Source organism: Vipera berus (assembly GCF_964194415.1).
Source record: "Vipera berus genome assembly, chromosome: 12".
Taxonomy (NCBI): Eukaryota; Metazoa; Chordata; class Lepidosauria; order Squamata; family Viperidae; genus Vipera; species Vipera berus.
In genome coordinates this window covers 21019192-21038381 of record NC_138215.1, presented here as the reverse complement: position 1 = coordinate 21038381, position 19190 = coordinate 21019192, and the positions used below count along the sequence as shown (strand labels likewise).

General features: G+C 53.4%; 1 protein-coding gene across 3 annotated transcripts; it reads left to right on the top strand.

The window, feature by feature from the left end:
* DAPK2 (death associated protein kinase 2) lies at positions 1-18693 on the top strand. Of its 3 annotated transcripts, XM_081337716.1 has the most exons (12): positions 349-429; positions 2592-2681; positions 7916-8137; positions 9681-9819; positions 9983-10112; positions 10390-10438; positions 10674-10700; positions 11759-11911; positions 12461-12506; positions 16239-16328; positions 16893-16976; positions 17442-18693. In XM_081337716.1, exons 1-12 carry the CDS (start codon positions 377-379, stop codon positions 17529-17531), a joined length of 1173 nt encoding a protein of 390 aa, XP_081193842.1. In that variant the 5' UTR covers positions 349-376; the 3' UTR covers positions 17532-18693. The 3 variants fall into 3 exon arrangements, with proteins under 3 accessions (XP_081193841.1, XP_081193842.1, XP_081193843.1); XM_081337715.1 differs by lacking the exons at positions 349-429; positions 16239-16328; positions 16893-16976; positions 17442-18693 and adding exons at positions 1-64; positions 13784-15260; XM_081337717.1 differs by lacking the exons at positions 16239-16328; positions 16893-16976; positions 17442-18693 and adding an exon at positions 13784-15260.
* Positions 18694-19190: the final 497 nt, after the last annotated feature.

The window sequence follows — 19190 nt, the reverse complement described above, 5'->3', positions numbered from 1 at the left end:
CGGGCGCTGGGCGGCCGGAGAGCTGCCGCTGCTCCGGGCGCCCTCGGGTCGCAGCGCCGCACAGGTAGACTGGCGGGCGGGGGCGGGGAGTGGAGCGGGAAGCCGTCGGAGGGGGCGAGCTGCTGAGCGGGCGGGGCTGCGGGGGTCCCGGCGGGGACGGGCCGCTGCTGCTCCCCGGAGAGCCCCCGGGCGGGCGGAGGCGAAGGCGCCTTTCGGCTGCTCCTGGGAGCGGGTGGCCGCTCTCCAGGTCTCCCCCCCCCACACACACACACCGCGTGAAGAGCGGGTCGGGCACCACCCGGCGATGCAGCTCAGTTAATGGGACGCCCGGTGAGGTCGGGGGGCTGCTGAGTTGGCGGTTTGTCCGGGAAGCGGAATGAACAAGGGGGCTCCTGAAGAGGGCAGAAAAGAAGCCCCCCCCCAAATCAGGTAGCTGCCTCTGTGGTGTGGCCGTACCTGGGCAAGATGGCAAAGCCGCAAGCGGCCCTCGTGCCACGTGTGGCCTCCCCGGGGTCGTTCCCCCCGGGGGGGGCCTTGGCTGACCCGCCGGGCGCTCCGAGGGGGAGGCGGCCGGCCGGCCCCGCTTCTTTCCAGGAAGGGAAGGTTGTTGGGTTTGTCAGGTGTCTCTTTCCCGCTTGGCTTGTTTTGTCGGCCTCCGAGAAGGACCTGCTGGTATGTAAAACTCTTGTACTTTGAGGGTGTCGTGTGAACGGTGCACATGGGCACCAGCTGCCACAGCCCTCCTTGCAACCTCAGGGTCCTTCTGGTGCTCTGCTCCCACCTAGGCCTAAGTCACCACCCTCCCTTCAACAGGCTGGACTCAGGCCATCCTGGAGCCATGAATTGTGTCCAGATCTGGTGATCTCCTGTGCCTGAACCGAGGAAGCCTTTGGAGGCTTTGCGTTCTTCAGGCTCTCCCAGTGTGACATTAGGGAGTTTTGCACCCTGCAGACAGATGGGAAGCTCCCCTTGGAAGGGCCAGCCTGGAAAGGAAGCAGGGGCGCCTCCCCAGGGCCCCCCAAGGGGAATTGTGGCTGCGAAAAGGGGAGGGCGGCTTTTGGCAAAGGGGCAGAAAGGAGCTGCTCTCTCTTGCCCAGGCAGCTCTGCCGAAGCCGAGGTGATCTCAGAAGCAGTTAATTAATTTCATTATGTCTTGACTTGCAATAATCCCCCAAATATTAGCAAGGCTGCTCAGAGATCTGGTACAGCCTTTTGCCCGCCGCAGCCCTAATTAATTTATTCTGGCTGAAGTCGTCTCCTGCCAAGGTCTGTGAAATGGGTTGATCTTGAAGGGCCCACCAGATTCTCACTTCCGCGTCTCAGAAGGAGAATCCGGGTGCCCGAATAGCAGAGTTTTCAGGAAAAGAATCCCAGCCCAAAGAGGGGTTCTCAGATCCCTTTGAAACTGTCCCGGGGGAGTTTCACCCTCTTCAAATGGCATCTAAGCCAAGGCGCTGTTTGTTCCTCCCAGGACTGATCCGAGTTCTTCCGCGGTTCCTCCTTTGCCCTTAATTGCATTTTGGTTCCTGGCTGGATGCCACAAGGGCATTTTCTCCACCAACTCATTTGTCTCTCACTCTAGGTGGGCCTTTTGCTGCTGGTAGCCTCACTTTGGTTCAGCCCAAGATGATCCCAGGTGTTCTGCTGGGGTTTGAAAAAGTGGATCAGCCACATTTTAAGGAGATTAGAACAAAAAAACCCTTTTAAGGCGGCTTAAAGGATGTCCTCCTCCAATCTGGCTGGAGACCTTTTCTTTCTTTCTTCTTTTTTGGTAGAGGTCCAACAGATCAGAACACTCTGTCTTCCCCTGGGTAATTTGGGGAGGGGGCGCCCAGGCAGGTAAACCAAGGGGCTTATGTTGGGCTCAGTCAGAACTGAGTCGGAAAAAGGATGAGGGACCCGGGGTCTCAGGAGGGGGATCTGCACCAATGAAACTGGATTAAAATCATCTTGGCACAAACACCTGATCTTTTGGAGGCACCTTCTCTCCCCCATCCTGGACAGGTTCCTTCAAATAGGCTGCTTAGATTGTCCCCATTTTACAGTAGTTTTCTAGTGGGAGAAGCTTTTCTCCCACTAGAAAACTTCAGGAGGTGCCTGTTCCGTTTTGTGGCTCTGGCCTTTTCCGCTGTACAGCCAGCAGCTCCCCCAGCTCCCTCCCCGAAAGCCTTCCTTTGCGAGCATGGCAGCTTCTCCTGGGCACGGGGGCCAATTAGGGAGACCCTGGGAAAGGAGGTGGGCTTGTGCCGAGGGTGGGCCAGGGCTCCTGCTCCCGGATGTCAGCTTTAGCTTCTACCCCGGCCCCACCAGGCCAAGCTGTGGGGCAGCCTCCGTGGGTTAGCACACGTGCAGATAAGTTTGGGTCCCGCGTAAAGCAGGCCACCATGCCCCTATTGTACCAATCCACACTTTTCTGACACTGAATTGTTATGACGTGCAACAGTCAAGGAAATTAAATCTAAATGGGAGCCTGATGTCCCGTACATGGCCTTAAAGTCTTGGCGGAGGGGCTGGAGGGAAGTTTAACCAAAGGAAGACAGAAATGAGCAGATGCTTAAAAAGGCGGTTTATTCTTCGGCTTCGCTTCCCAGCTTGCAGAGCAGAGCGCAGGGTCCAGGAATGGCCGTGTTTAAACAGCAGAAGGTCGAGGACCTGTACGAAATCAGGGAGGAGCTCGGCAGGTAAGTGAGCCCCAGCTTCCCTTTTACTCCATCCGGCTCCAGGCCTTAGCCTCAACTCAGTGACTTCTTTGCTATTGCGTGTCTCTGCCCCGAAATGCACCTCCCAGAGTGGGCTTTTAGGGGGTTGCCTGGTAGAGGGGCTGTAATAATAATAATAATAATAACAATAATAATAACAACAGCAACAATAATGTTGGAAGGGACCATGGATGCCTAGTCCAATCCCCCTTGCTCAGGCAGGAAACCCTGTACAATTTCAGACAAATGGCTGTCCAGTCTCTTCCAGTTAAAGGAAGAATAATATTCATCTTTGTTGAATGCTGGCTGGTCCATGTAGAAAGCTTTTGGAGTGCAAAAGCTTGGGATGAAGAAGTCATTTTTGTCTTGCTGAATTCCTGCCTGATATTTTAACACTGGGGGGGGGGGGGACCAGCTCAGACTTTTTTGACAAAGGGTTCAGGAGGTGCTCCGCAGATCCTGACAAGCAGAGCCCAAGTCTGCCATTCATTTCTTGGGCGAGCATCTGTGCCCTGCTTCTGCGACAGAGAATGTGGCATAAATGGGATCATGGGGGGGGGCTCTCGGCCTGCTTATCCAGCTCTCCTTATTGCAATTAAGGGCTGGACTTCATACTTCCGGAAATGAGGGATGGGCAGTTCCTTCCCTAGTTCTTTCCCAAGAGGTGGGCTCCCAACCTTCTCGCCTCAGGAAGCACTTTCTGCCCCTGGCATCCTGAAGCGGGTGCAGGTGAATAATCCGTTAGTTGGGAGGGAGGATCCTGATGGGACCGATTTCCCTGCCCCATTCAGCCCCAGAGCCATTTCCTGCCATTAAATTTGTCAGAGGGCCTTTTGAACCCCAGCCAAGCAGTGGTGAGCAAGACTGACCCACCAAAGGACAAGCCGGGATAAGCGAGGAGGAGGTGGCAACGGGGCCAAAGGTCGCCCTGGGCATTGGCCGGTTCCTGAACCCAAAGCCCTGTGCCAGAAGGAAGCTGAGGGCCGCTGGCCTATTGGGCTGAAGAGCACCGATAACCAGGCAGCAGCCAGAACACCCAGGGGGGCCTCCCAGATGCGGTGGGGCTGCAGTTCCCATCATTCCCCCTTGGCAGATTAAGGACCAACCCAAAGAGGCTGGTTTCGGAGGCTCTTACACTGGCGTTTGGCGAGATGAGCGGCTGGTTCTGGAGAAGCCCCCGTTGGGTCTGGCTTCGGGTTTCATCTGGCGCTGCATTAATGGCCGGGGGAGGCCAATCCAAAGTACGGTTGGCTCTCATTAGGATCTCAGAGAACAGCCCTTGTGCAAAAGCGGATGCGAATGAGTAGTTTGGTGCCCAGGTGAGGCAGGAGCACCTGGGTGAGCTTTGTGCCCCAGCAAACAATGGTTGGGCGTATGTTGAGCAGGCTGATTCTCACGGGTGCAGCCCACATCAGCCTGAGGGATGGCTGCCCAACCCAGGGAGTCTCCGTGGTCAGTGACTTGCCAAACCCAGGCCTGTCCCAGGAGAAAAGGGGGGCGAAGAGCCAAAGGCGTCTGTGCTCCACTGAGAGACGGGCAAAGAGCCCAGCAAGCCTGTCCAGCCCCCCTGCCCCTCCTGGTGGAAGGGGGCCAGCAAGGGAGCCGGGTCAGCTGGCATCCATCGCCTGTGAGTCAGATTTGCTCACTTCAGCTGAGTGTTTGCATTTCTGGGCTGGTTCTTTGGAAATCGGAGTGGGATCCTGGCCTGGCATTTGGCCCACAAAGCACCCATCCAGCCTCGCCAGGAGCTGCTTTGCTGTGCTGCTGGGCGGGTCCCTTTGTGCCCCCCCAGGCCTTTTTCTCTTTGGAAGGCAACCTGTCTGGACCACAAAGGGCGCCTTGTGGGCAGCCTTTGGGCCAATGAATGGACTGAAAAAAGAGGCCCCCCACAGCTTTTCCCCCACAGCCTGGCTGTTGCTGCTTCTCTGGATCTGTGTCAGGGAGAGAAGAGGCCACAGAGGCCGGCCTCTCCTCGGATGCCCCTTTCCTGAGGTTTCCCGGGGGAATCTGGGGGCTGTATTCCTAGCCTTGCAGATCTTGGCTTTTTAAAAAAATGCATAGAGTTGCAGGGGAGGGGCAGCCCCTCCTTTTTCCACAGGTAGCCCCCCCTTGCCAGAGGATTACTTGGGGCCTCTCAGCCCGGCCCACCTCGCAGGGGGTTCTTCAGGGGATGAAATGAAGGGTGCTGCCTGGCCCCCAGAGGCGGCTCCTGTGTTGCCCGTCTTCCTTCAACCTTTGCTGCTGGCCGTGGCTCCCCCAGAGTGACCGGCCTTCCCTTTTGCTGCCCCTGGCTGGGACCTCCCAGCGGCAGAGCGGCTCCAGCTGCCTGTCTATCTTTAGCCTCTGGGAGGGTCATTCCGGCCATCAGGAAAGGCAGCTGAGAGGGAGGGGAGCTGAGGGGGGAGAGGCTGGCTGGATCAGCTGCCCACCCCCACCAGGCCTCTTGTGCAGCACACAGGGAGCCTGTCTGGCCAACCCTCTCCAGCTTTGCAGAGTCCAGCCAGGGCACCAAGGGGAGCGGGAGGGGGGGCACGATGTCTGGGGACAGCTCAGCTCAGGGGCTCTGATCCTGAAGAGGGGATTGCATTGTGGCCCCTGGGCTAAGCGGCGGGGGCGGGGGAGCAACCAGCAGTCTCACTTAAAGAGGAACTAATTAATCTGGAGGGTCCCTTTGACAGAGGAGCAGCCCAAGCAGATTTGCCATAACAGGCCTGGGAAACTTGCTTTTGGGGGGGCTGACTGACATTTTGAAAAGCAAAAAAAAAAAACTCTTTACAATGATGGTTTCAGCCCCCCATGCTGGGGATCGCAGCTATAGTCCGACTTCACACACACACACCGCCTTCCCTTTATGGCTCGGCATGATGTACGAAGCCCTGCCATCTCCTGAAGGGGGGCCCTCTAACCTGGCGACATCGTCCCCAACCTGTTTTGCAGCGTGTGAAGGCTCTCCTGCTGAGGTCATCTGGCCAGTGTAAACAGGGCAAACAGCTGGTCACTCTCCTCCTGCCACCTGGGGTGCTGGGACAGGCTCTGGACGGTGCCACCAAGTCTGGCTGCCTGTAGAGGAGACTCTTCCCGCCCCCCATCCCGGCTCCCCTGCCCAACTTTCCTCTCTGCTTTTAAGCTGAGCATCGCTTGGCCCAGCCGGAAGCAGCTTTGGCCCACCCAGCTCTGAGCAGCTGCCTCTGCTCAGCGTCGGGGCTCGTAAGGCGCATCCAAAAATACCCCCTGCCCATCATGCCCAGCACGTGACGTGACGCTGATGTTTAGATGACATGCCAACTGCAAGGGCTGCATTCTCTCCCGCCTGTCATCTAAATATGCTTTTTCCAGATCAGATGGGATTGCAACCTGGGTCTTAAATGCTGAGAAAGCTGAAGTTCCCCAATTTCAGACAAACTGGGGTGCCTCTGCTTTCTCTGAGCCAGAAAGAGCCCCCCCAATTGCTTATTCTCCAGAGGCCACAAAGCCTAACGCCATCTGGTGTCTCAGTTGCATCACTGCACTATCCACACAGCCAGCCCTTGAGGCTCCTGATGGCTCTCAGTGAGTTGGAACAGTCTGAGAACGGGTTGGAGGGGGGGGGCTTCTCTTGCAGCAGGGGGGCACTTCACATGCACTCTGTCCTCTCCTCTGGAGCCCATCCTTGACAGGGTTTGAGGAAAGATTGGTGCAGCTGCTTCCTCCCTCTTCCGCCCCCGGGTCTGTGTTCGGGTTCCACTCCTTTTGAGCTTCAGAAGAGCAGCGCCCGGCTTTCTGCCAGGAGGCCCCTTGAGGCCCCTTCCTTCACACCTGGAGGGAAAGAGGGCTTGGGGGAGCCCCCTCCCCCGATGCAGGAAGTGGCTCATCTGGTCTCTTGGCTTCCTGTTTCTGACCTTGGAAGGGAACCGCGAGAGGCATGCCGGATGGGCAACCTTGGGCCTCCGATGGCCGGCAGTGCAAGGAAGGCTGCCCCACTCGAGCCTGGTCAGCAGTTGCATTCACGCCCCTTGGGGGGGGGGCTTGAGATGCCCCTGGGCTCGAAGGTCCCGCTTGATGGGGCTTCGCTTCTTCCAAAGGTCCATCCCGATTGGCTGGAGTCGTCCTGCCCCCCCAGGGGAGCATGAAGCAGGGAGGGCAGAGTCGTCTGACGGAGGAGCCCAAAGGCCCAAGGGGGCCGAGCAGCTCTGAACGGCTCAGAAACGGCCCTCCAAAGCTGGACAAGAAGGAAAGGCGACAGGAGGGGGGACTTTCTCCAGGGTGGTTTTGCCCCGAGCCTCCCCCTGGGCCCCCCCAGGGCTTGGCACAATGTGCAGATAGTCCTCGACTTACAACTGTTCATTTAGCGACCATTTGAAAAAAGTGACTGTTGCAGCATCCCACAGACCCGTGGTCAAACCTCAAGCACTGGGCAACCGGCGTGTATTTAGGACGGTTGCAGAGCCCCAAGGGGGGGTGTCATCTGATCGCCCGTTGCGCCCCTCCCTACCTTCTTCCGACAAGCAGAGTCATGGGAGGGGAGCCGGGCTTCCTTAACAACAGCGGCAATCATTTGTTAACAAATGGGGAGGGAAAAAAGGTTTTAAATTGGGCACCATTTAACAACCCCCTTGCTCAGCACCAGGAATTCTGAGGCTGCTTGTGCTGGTAAGTAGCAGAGTGCCTGTATCCCTCTGCCTGGAACGTCTTAAGAGGCTCAGTCAGGGCAATTGGAGCCAGGTTGATTAAACCTGAGATGCTTTGTTGCTCCTCCAGGCAGCCTCTGTAAGTCGGGCTGAGAATTCTGGTTTGGAAAGAACCAACTCTTGCCCCAACGACTGCAGGGGCTGGGGCAACATGTACGTGAAGATCAATCACCCAGGCCAAAAATGTCTCAAAGGTTAAATCATGGCCACTGGACCAAAGTTGATAAAAAAACCTCTGACTCTCTGCCTACCCAAATTCTCATTTTGACTCAAGAAGTTACTTGGATGAGTACCTGAAACGTCCCAGGTTTAATCGGTTTTGGTCCAGTTGCCAGGATTTAACACTTTCGGCCTGGATGACTGAATCTTCATTTGCATCTCTCTTTGGAATGTCGTTCTCCCTTGTCCAGCCCTCCTCCGGCACCCATTTCCCGTATCTCGGCCGGGCAGGGATGGGGGTGCATTCAGGAGCCTCCCACAGCTTCCTTGAGCGGACCCTGGCCCACCCCCTCGCTCCAGATTAACCCTGTCTGGTGGCTTTGCTTGCAGTGGGCAATTTGCCATCGTGAAGCGGTGCCGGGAGAAGGCAACGGGGTTGGACTACGCGGCCAAGTTCATCAAGAAACGGCAGAGCCGGGCCAGTCGCCGTGGGGTCCGGCGAGAGGAGATTGAGCGGGAGGTGAACATCCTGCAGCAGATTCTGCACAGCAACATCATCCAGCTGCACGAGGTTTTCGAGAACAAAACCGACGTGGTCCTTATCCTCGAGCTGTGAGTAGGGGGATCCGTCAGGCATCGGGGTTGGTCGGTTTCCCCTCTCGGAGGAATCTTTGGGAATGGCGGAGCGCACGAACAAGGAACTATTTCACTGTTTCTCAAGCTGGGGGACTTCAAGATCTGTGGACTTCCTGCTGGCTGGGGAACACTGGAAGTTGAAGCCCACAGATCTGAAAGCCCCCCAGCCTGAGAAACACCGACCTGTTTCATCAACATGGAGCGCTGAGAATCTTCCAGGTTATGAGGCGCTTCTGGGTCTCTGCTGTCTTGTTTGCCTAAAATAAAAAATAATCTACCTGCAGATCAGTTTCGGGTTTCTGCTCTGCTTATCAAGGTATTCTCAATTCACAAAACACACAATGTGTTGAGCCACAATTTTTTTCAAACCTGATTGGCTGGATTCAATGGATCTCAAGCCAGAGGGCTGAAATCAAACAAACCACAAAGTGCCCACATGTAAATCCTCATGCACAATAACCACGGATGCGCCCTGTTCCTTGTTTGTTTCTAAACCCAGTTTTAATGAAGTGAATATTATTTCAACAAGAAGGAAACCGTTCCAGGTTGTTAGTTCAGAACAAAGACAGACTTTCCCAAATGGAAGCTTGGAAGCCAGAGCTAGGAGTGCAAACTAGAGATGGGTGCACAGCCCCTCCTTTTAAGCTCAAAACTCCAGGTTACTCAGCCCTTCCAAGTAAATATGGATTCTGCAAGTGTTGAAATGCTCAGAGAAGATCTCTAGAAGCCTGGATCAACGCTGAGTGCCACCTTGCTATAAACGTCATTCCTCCATCCGAGTTTTCGGGTCACCATTACTGCTGGATTTTGACAGAATGCAAAGTGAAATTGTGTGTTGTCACAATTATAGATCTGTCAGAGCCCAGTTCTGCTTCAGGCAGAAACATTTGGGGGCATTTCTGTTTGCTTTGGTGGTTCTGGGGCTAAAACACACACTCAGAAGTGTGTTCTTATGTGTTCATTTCCCAGAGGGCAGAAAGGACGAGAGCCCCAAACGGGACCATGAAGCAGCAGCCCGATTTGAGGCAGGAGTGGGGTCCTTCCGAGACCCGTCTTCACAGGCAGGCTGCTGGTTGGGGGGGGGGTTGCAGAAGGAGAAGAAGGTTGATTGGAGGGGGGGCAGCACATCCGGACAGGGGAGGGGAAAAAGCAAACTTGGAAGTTTGCAACTCGATCCTTCCCTGTGGAACAAAACAAATGAAGTCGATAAAGGAGGTGCCTCATCCAAATGATGGCATCTTCACGGGGGGGGGGGCAGCCATTTGCTGAAAGGGAAGCCATCTTCCAACTTTTCTGGGTGTTTCTATGGGGACGGCTCCTTTTAGGGCATCTTCTAACCCAGGGAAGAGAAGACAAAGGAAGGCATCCTGGCTGTTCTCCTGCCCACAGGCGAGATTTTTATGTGTCATTCCTCTCGTGGATATCATGTTATTTCTTTTGGGTTGAATGGTCAGATAAGCAATGAAGGGGTTGGCAAGTGACCGTTGACCGCAAAGCATCTCCTCCTCCTATTTCGCAGAGTCTCCGGAGGGGAACTTTTTGATTTCCTGGCCCAGAAGGAGTCACTGAGTGAGGAGGAAGCCACACAGTTCATTAAGCAGATCCTGGAGGGGGTCAGCTACCTGCACACCAAGAAGATCGCCCACTTTGATTTAAAGGTGAGGAGGAGCTGCAGCTGAAGCCCTTTTCCTCCCAGCCATCCAGGCCAGCCGGGGGGTGCAGCCTCCTGGGCCCCGCTTCGACCCACCTTCGCTCCCCTCCCTCCCCAGCTCAGCCTGAAGGTTGATGCTCTGCTCTGCTCTGCTCTTTCCCATCCCGAAGCCTGAGAACATTATGCTGCTGGACAAGAACCTTCCCATTCCTCACATAAAACTGATCGATTTTGGTCTGGCCCATGAAATAGAAGATGGAGTGGAATTTAAAAATATTTTTGGGACTCCAGAATTCGTAGGTAAGTTGGTGTCCTTTTGCCCTTACTCTTGTGGCTTCATCCTCGTTAGCTGTTGGTCTTGAACTCAAGAAGAGGGGCGAAAACACACCCCTAATCTCACCCAGGCCCGGGGTGGCAGGCCCTCTCAGCCCAGGGCCCTGCCACTGCCTGCCAGGAGTGCAGTTTCCTTCCTAGCCGAGGATGATGGGTCCTGGCTCTCTCTAACCCGTCTGGGAGCTTCAGGTTGGGGCAGGCAGCCATTTTCTCTCTGATCTTGGGGTCCACGTTCTCCTTCCAGCTCCAGAAATCGTAAATTACGAGCCGCTGGGACTGGCAGCTGATCTGTGGTGAGCCTTTTCTCCTGTGCTTGCTCTCCCTCCAGCCTCCTTCCTTAACCCCGTGTCCTTCGGTGGGGCTGCTGGCAGGCTGGGGGTTGGTCCAGCTGACTTCTGTGTGCTGGATCGGCCTTTGAGAACAAATCAGCAAACAGAAGACAAGTTTGCTGTGGTTTTTTTTCCCTACTGTCAGCCTGACTATTGATTTTAGCATAAATTTGTGGGTGTTTTTCCCCTTTTCCCCCAGGAGCATTGGAGTCATCACTTACATATTGTAAGTACTCAATTCTTAGTTCCGTTTATTTATTCATCTATTTATTTTTATCTGTTCCCTGCCATTTTCGACCCCATATTTCCTGCAAGATGTGCAAGGTGCAATCAGTGTCCCCTCCTCACTTTATCCTCACAATGGCCCTGCTGTAAGATTAGCCAGACTGAAATGAAGAAACTTGTCTAAGGCAGCTGGTGGCAAAAGTGGGAGTGGGCTCCATTCCCCCTGCCCCTCCTGAGAGAGAGGCTGCAGAGGCACTCGGAGGGGATGTCTTGGACAGGAGGGAATTATGGGGAGGGGGTGGGAGAGAAACGACAAGAACTGAGTTGTAAAAAAGAACAGTGTAAGACTGTAGCTAGGTATGATGCAGATTGGATGGAGGTGCATACAACTAATTATTCCAATTAAAGACTAGCAAGGTGGCGGAAAGTAAGCAAACGGAGAAGTCAAGGCTGGCCCCACAGGTGTCCTTGGGCAGGGGAAGGAGAAAATGCTTCATAAAGGGGCTGCCCACTTTTTGCTCAGTCACCCCAGCGAAAAGCCCAAAAGCTGGCCAGTGGAGCAAAGCCACTGGGAATCCCTGGCAGCAGTTGCACAGGCCGCTCACCAGGTGGCAGTGTGGAGCTGTCCGTGATCTTGGGAAGGCTGCAGCCAGCAGGAGGAACTTCTGATGCCCGTCAAGGGAGGGTGGCTTTTGGGGTCCCTGGCATGGATCCACCTCACCTCCCACCCCACCCCCAGCAGGCTGCCGTTCTTCCCTCCTCCTAGCTTCTGTTGTATGCAGCCAAATTCCTACCAAGGCAGGAAGAGGAGAGATGGCTCCTCATCTGGGCTGGGCTGGGCTGGGGCTGGGCTGGGGGCTCAAAAAGGCAGTCCTTCCTTCCTTTCTTCCACTGGGCAGCACTAACGCTTGTCTCGGTTATATAACAAGATTCTCACTGGGCCCTTTCTGCCCATGCTGTTCGGCATCTTCTCTCTCCACTGGCCCTGCCAAATCCACTCCTGATACTCTGGCCCGCCCTCCCTCCCTGCCTTCCACCCACCCCCAATTCCCCATGCAGGCTCAGCGGTGCTTCTCCATTCCTTGGGGAGACCAAGCAGGAGACGCTGGCTAACATTACTGCCGTCAACTATGAATTTGATGAAGAATTCTTCAGCCACACCAGTGACCTGGCAAAAGATTTTATCCAGAAACTTTTGGTGAAAGATACCCGGTACGTCCTGAGCCACTTGCCAGAAGCTGGCCAGAATTGAGGGTCCCACATCCGGCCCAGGAGGTGCCTAGATGACCACCAAGTCTGAGAAGAAGCTGGAAAACTTGTGGGCTCTAAAGATGCCTCATTGGGACTCGTGGGAGGAAAGGGGTGGGGGCTGTTCAGCGTAATTTGGCTTAGCTGCCACAGGGCTGGAGGGGTCTGCTTAATGGAGCTATCGGAGAACCTCCTAAAAGGAAGAAATGGACATTTTTGGGGTGTTCTTCCTGGCCCCCTAATCTAAGAATGAATTTCCCGAGAGCACCTTTATAGGTGACAGAGATGCCACTTCAAAGTAAGCATAGAAAGTGCATTGATTGCAACTCATTGTAGATAAACAGGTTTATGACTCCCCCTCCCCCCATGTGCTTCCTGGGGAGGCTCCGGATGGGTCCCACATTCGTGACCTAAGATCTTTCTGTGGATGGAGGAGTGAGTCTGCCTTCCATGCTTCTGATTGGCGACTCTTTCCCACAAGGGTGGTTCACTGAGGTCCTTCTCCCCCTTTAGGAAACGACTCACAATCCAGGAAGCTCTTGGACACCCCTGGATCCAGGTAAGTCAAGAAGGGGCCTGGAGGGTTTGCAGTGGGTGGGAGGGAGGCATCCATGTCCTGCTGAAGTTGGACAGAACTTTGTATGGCCCTCCCTACTTGGGCAGAGAAAACCCCCCAGTTTCATACCCAAGCCCCTGATTTTCATCCGTCTGCCGCTCCTTTGGGGGGAATCCTTCCGTTTACTGCAGTTCTCTGCTACAAAGCCTGGCCAAGCTATTTCTGGGTTCCTGTTCAGAGGAAAGGAATAAAGCAAAGTAATCAGGCCTAGCAATTTTTTTGAAAAAATTCTTCTCTTGTAATTATTTTTTTTTATTATTATTATTATTATTATTATTATTATTATTATTATTATTATTATTATTATTATTATTATTATTATTATTATTATTATTATTATTATTATTATTATTATTATTCCATATTTAAGATACAATTTTCTGTCCTGGCACACAATGAGTTGTCTGTACCCATCTATGCTGTTGGCCTGGAGTGATGCAGTTTGTTATTTCGGCTTTGCTTGTTTGGGTCTTTCTGAATGTAAAAAATCCTGCCATCCTGCCCTTCTTGAAGTAAGCAATACCTTGAAAAAAAAAAGAAAAAGAACCACCCTGTTGCTTGTAAGAGCAACTTTCCAGGAAGGACTAGGAGAAGGAAAACCCGCCTCAAGGATTGGGCCCCTTCCTTGGGGCTTGCATGCCAAAGCTGGAAGGGGCGTCTTGAGGTCAGCATTTCCCAAGTGGATTTTGAAAACTCCAAACTAATTGTAGAATATCAAAAACTTATGAACGCTGGCAGACATATGTAAACTGATCAGAATTTTTATTTTATTTTTGGATATCCATGAAATGAGTTGGCACAAAATCCGCTCTTTGCCGGGCATCCTGTGTCAGACGGGCTCTGACTCCCAGTCAGCATTTTCCCTCGAGATTATCAGAATCAAAGGCTGGAATTTGACTTTTCCTACGCCTCCCTCTATAAATATTCGTCTGGCTGCCCCAGAAATGATTCTGTTTTTACAGAGGTTGGTCCAGAGTTGTGTACAGATGTTGATTCGGCACGTAGTAAGGTCTTTTTCCTTGTGGGAAAGCTCCTGTTTCACAAATAGTTTGCAAGTAAGATAACCAAATGCATGAAGAGGAGAAAGGACTTGCGCTTGCTTCTGGCACCATGCACGTGTGTATTTGCACCCTGGTTTGGTGATGTTGGTGTTGTGGTGTCTTTAGACCCTTGTGGTGAGATGTTCTTGGTCCATAATCCCCCTCCCGGCTTCTCTCCAGTCCAAAGAAGGCTCCAGAGCCCAAGGCCACAGGAGGAGTGAGCCCCGGCCGCTGGAGACCAAGTGGCTGAGAGATTACACCATCAAGAGCCACTCCAGCATTCCTCCAAACAACACCTACGCCACCCTCGAACGCTTTGCCCACGTGGTGGAGGTGATCTCTGGCATGGAGAGGAGCTTTGGCGTCCTGGCAGCCTCCCACGAGACCTTGCAGGGGGACCTAGATGCCCTGGTCTCCATCTACGAGGAGAAGGAAGCTTGGTACAAGGAGGAGCATGAAAGCGTGAAGCATGAGCTTTCCCAGCTGAAGTATGAGCATCGCAAGATCGGATCCCTGAAGAAGCACCTGAAGGAGGACATCCAGGCCGTGGGCGCAAACCTCGCTGGGGTCGCAGGGAGGTACCTCGGCCTGCAGTCGCACTATGAACGGCTGAGCAAGGAGCTGTCGGAGGAACTCAAGTGGGTCCAAGACTTAACGGGAGGCTTCTGGCCTGAGGGCAGCCCCCAGGGCCATGCGCCAGCCAGCTTCGGCTGCGTCTTCCAGAAGGACCTCAACGACTCCCTGATGGAGCTGCTGAACAGGTCCTGCTGTGAAGAATTCCTGGCAGCCTTAAACCTGGGCATGACAAAATCTAGCCAGTGATGCTGCTGAAAAGGGAAATATTTATGCTGTTGCTTCAGACCGAATTGGTGAGGAATTGCTTGGATGGGAGCTGCATGCTGAACTTGCCCATTTGGGTTTATTTTTGAACAATGTTATTTGACAGACCCTTGTTACCACTGTGTTTTTATATTTGTTCTGCCTCTGTGGAAATCGATTCCGGTGGAGATGCCTTGGGTTCTGGAGGTTGCCTGCCTTGGTTGGGTTCCAATGAATTGCTAATAAGGCTTTGCATTTTTTTCTTACCAAAGCTTGCCCTATTTTTATCCTTTGGAAGATGGCCTTAGCTTACCTTCGCAACTGAAGACCTCCTCAGTACTTGACTGTAGATCAACATCCTTAAAAGCTTTTATTTATTGCTGAGTTGCCACAGTAGAGGCATTGATTTTCTTTTGTTTTGAAATTCTGTATGAAAGTATTTTTTAATAATGGAGCCAGATATGAAGTCTACTGCACTCTGCAAAGCACTCTCTGCAGGCTTTCTGGCTGAAAGCCAGTCTTGTGAATATGTTGGAGAATAAACGGAGGATTCCGAATAAATTTGCACAGCGGGACCTTCAGCTGGACATTCATCTCATTCCGCATAAATAAACCACTTCCTCCCAGTTAAGACATCAAATCTCTGTAATGTGAGAAGTGATTTTTTTATACAGAAAATTTGAAAATGAAAGAGGGCATGGAAGATGCATTTCTGGCTTGCTGTTTTGCTGCTCTCCTTCAGACATCAGACGTCCTGCCAACTCTGCAACTAATCTCGGAGAGCGAGACCCAATAAATGTTTGTTTAATGCAATGTGCTTTCTAGATAAACCTTTTGTTCAAACACCCTGAAGGATTATCTTGCCCCTTGTGGCAAATTCTGCTTCGTCGTAGGAGACGGGCCTCACTCAGAAATTATTTCCCTCTTCAGTCAGCTGTGGCGGACTCTAAAGAAAGGTTTAGGAGCTACTTGATGAAGGAGGTGAAAAGCAGTTTTACAGCTGCATGCAAAGGGAGGGGAGGCGGAGACCTTTAGCAGATAAGGCAGGAATTGTGGCTGAAATTGGGGAGGGAGCTCAGACATCAGCTGCTTGGTGGGCTCTCTTCTTCTCAGTCCCATGAAGCTACAGAAGGAAGCTCAGCTGCAGTTGAGGGCCTCTCTTTCCCGTGTCCCCTTGATCTTCTCAAGTCTTGAACCGAAGCAAATTTCTCCCTGGGCCTGAAGCCAGCTTTCAACTTAGTTTTGTACTACTTTTTAATGTTTATGTACCATGCAAAGTCTTATGGAGCTGGGTAGCAGATACAGTAAATAAATACACAGTAAGTAAACAAAGATTTGAGAAAGCACCTTGGCCAGCTGTTCGTGGTTCTTCCTCAGCCAAGATTTATATCCCTGAATCTGGCCAAAGTATTTGAATCTGTAGGACTGTTAGGGCAGGGGAATGGTACTACGATAATTTTATACAGAATATTTAGTGTATCCAGCCCTAATAAGCAGGCATATACATAGAATGAAGGCTACTGCTAAGCTTGTAAGCCGCCCTGAGGCTTCAGAGAAGGGCGGGATATAAATGGAATTAAAATAAATAAATAAAATAAATAAATGTTACAAGAACAAGGCAATGGGTCTGGCTCTAAGGAACTTGATGACTAAAATCCTGCAAAGGAAGGACTAGAGAGAAAACAGGTGAACAAGGCTGAGATTAAGAAAGAAGCCAGCCTTAAGGGTGAACCAGGCAAAGCCCAGAGCTTCTGTGCACTTTCTGCTCGGTGGGACAAGAGAGGCTGGGCCTGACCTTGTCGCCTCTTGTCTCCAGCCCATGAACCACCAGCAAGCCATGGTAAGGAGGGAATCGGTCGTTAACTTGGAGAACTTCAAAAAGCAGCATGCCAGGAGGCGGTGGAAGGTAAGAACTTGAGCGGTGACAGCAGGAACAGAAATGGAGGCCCTGAGAGCTCCCAGGGAGTCTGTGCCAGGCCGCTTCCCTTGGGAGCTTGTCAAGACCCTTCCTCGGGGGGGGGGGCTGGTGGCAAGGGAATGGCTGGAATCCGAAGAGGGCGGGGGGGGGATTTTTCTGGAGCCCCAGAGCTCAGGAGCCCACTTTGTCAGCCCACCTCAGGCGGATGCTGCCTCTGGGCCCTGACTGGACCGGCCAGAGCAGGCCTTGCAGGGCACGGGCTTCCTTGCCAGGGGTGCCCCTCTCCTCCTCCCAGATACATTTTCTGCTGCCTCGTTGCAAAGATGGGGTGCTTCTGAACAGCCTGGGTTGCTCCTTGTCCCAGGTGGCTTAGAGTGTCAAAGGGAATTTTCAGAAGAAGGAGCAGAGGCAGCCGAGAGTTGGGGAAGAACAAGGCATAAACCTTCCTGGTGTGGCTTCCAGAGGTGGCCATCTCTAGGAACCTGATTAGTAGCATGAGGGTGTCCCTCATTTTGGCTTCCGGGGTGTGACCGAGTGCCTCTTTCTCCCCAGCTCACCTACAGTATAGTGGCTCTGTGCAACCATTTATCTCGCTCGCTGGTGCGAAAAGTTCGCTTAATGCAAGAAGACAGTTTGGTAAGTACTTTGAGGGCAAAGAGTTGGCAAGTGAAGAGTCCTGCTTGGGCTCGGAGGGGCCGGCAACGCCTCCTCTTCTTGCTCCTTCAATATCGGGACCTTGAGAGTTGCAAGGACCTGGCCAACTTTAGGACCAGCCTGGGGTCCCCGCTGCCCCAGGCCAGCTGCACTGCAGTTCCTAGCACTCCTGAGTGCCATTCAGCACCCTTTGAGAGATCCAGGTTTCCCCTCCGTGTTGCAGAAGCTTGCAGTGCAGGACTGTCCTGCAGCAAAACCATGTCAGCAGAGGCAACCCAGGTTTGATCCTGGCGAGGAGTTTTGCTTAGGGGCTCCTTGCTGGTCTGGCCAAGGAAAAGTCCCTCAGGCCGGTCCTTGCGCACGTTGGCTGGGATTGTCCTCAAAGAGAGAACCCCTTCTCCATCAGCAGCAGGTCTCCAGCCTGAAGATTGCACTGCTCTGTTTCAGCGTCGTTGTGAAAGTGACCACGAGGAGGACCTGTCCAGCCAAACGGCAGCATCCCATTGTCTCCAGAGGCGGAGGAGCAGTATCTCATAACTGGGACCTACCGGTTGGACTGCAGCCACGGCGGCTGAAAGCCAAGCTCGTGGGAGGAGATGCTTGCCTTCCACACCGCGTCGAACTGGAACCCAAAGCTTCTTGGAGGAAGAGGGCCTGGAAGGCACCGCCCAGGATGGGGGGAGCCTTGGCCCAGCCCAGATGTTCCCCTTGGCCCAGGGGAAGATGGAGGAGTGCCGCCTTTCTCTTCGGGGCAGGGCCACCTGGCCACCCGGCTGCCATCCTCTCTTTTCCAGCAGCAAGCAGATCGTCTCTGAACGAGGCTGCAAACAACCTGGTCAAGGCAGCGACACTCTGCTGACCTTGTTTCACCCCAAACGGGTTTCTCAAGCTTGGCAACTTCAAGATGTGTGGACTTCAGCTCCCATAATCCTCCAGCCAGCATCCTGAAATTGCCAAAGTTGATATGCACCAGGCCAGAAAGATGCAGCGAAGGTGGTGCTGAGAGGCCGGTCTCTCATAGGCTGCCTCTGAAAATACCTTCCACGGAAAGCAGTATGGTGCCGAGAAATAACGGGCACATCCACGTGTGTTTGGCTCTTACGCTGATGCTGTTTTTAAGAAACGGCAGGAGGCACAAACAATGTGAGCATCAAGCTGGACTTCTGGAGAAGACTTCTCCAAAGGCAATAAAAGAGCCACGGGGGCTGGGCTGGGGGAGAAGCCTTGGCCTCAGCCAGCCTCTGAGCACGCTGGGCTCAGCAGGGTTTCCCTTGCACCGATTTACCCCATCACTGGGCTAGTTGGGGAACTCCCAACCAAGCTGTGTGTCTCTTTTCACATGTGCAGCATCTTCTCAGGGAATTCATGGCAGCCACCTGGTTTCATTTTCATTTTACCTTTTAAAGAGGTGAGGATGTCCATGCAGCCGCGCAGGTTCCTGTCTGCCAGAAGCCAGAAGGCTAAAAATACGCATGGTGCAATGTTGGGCATAGAGGAAGGAAGCAAGCAAAAGGCTGCAGTCAAGTAGGCTGAATACCCTTTGCCGCCTTTGGAAAGAGAGCGCCACCCCCAGGGGTTCAGGCCTTTCCATAACCATAGTTAGCTTCATGCTGCAAATCTGGGATATTCCCCTTGATTTCATTCTTGACTGTTTGTGTGTATATCCTGTCTCCCCCCAACAAGGTGGTTTCTCCCAAAATAAAAGAGTTACATACGAGGTAGCAGTTTCAGCAACGTTGTTAGCATCACGCCTCTAAAAATTCTGGCTGTGCATCGCGGGTCCTCTGAAGCGAGGAAGGAGCATCTTTAATGCGTGTGGCCTCCTGAGAGAGAGAGAGGCAGAGACAGCCAGCCAAGGAGGGCTCACTCCCAGCCTCGTCTGCATGACCGGGTCCGAGTGGCTCCTTTAACCCTGCAGGACGGACAGCTGCCCTCCTGCCTTTCCAAGGGCTTCTCTTGGCAGCCCCGGATGGCCGGTGCTGCCCCTTTGCGAGCCTGGCAGCCGAAGCGTTGCCCCAGCTGCTCATGGCTGGAGCGGGGAGGATGCTCTCTGCAGCCAGGTCCCCTCCTGGAGCCTCTGCAGTTCTTTTGAGAAGCCCTTTTTCTGAAAGGGAGGATGAACTTTAGCAGCAGCAGATTCTGGATTTCAGGCCAGGGACCTTGGGACACCGGCGGTCCTCATCCTCCCCCCCCCCC

What these genes read in the sequence shown, in the direction of transcription:
- DAPK2 (XM_081337717.1), top strand. Translation starts at nt 377, where the DNA reads ATGAACAAGGGGGCTCCTGAAGAGGGCAGAAAAGAAGCCCCCCCCCAA. An exon ending in GAAGCCCCCCCCCAAATCAG is followed by an intron (nt 430 to 2,591) that starts GTAGCTGCCTCT and finishes TTCGCTTCCCAG; the next exon opens with CTTGCAGAGCAGAGCGCAGG. An exon ending in GTGGTCCTTATCCTCGAGCT is followed by an intron (nt 8,138 to 9,680) that starts GTGAGTAGGGGG and finishes CCTATTTCGCAG; the next exon opens with AGTCTCCGGAGGGGAACTTT.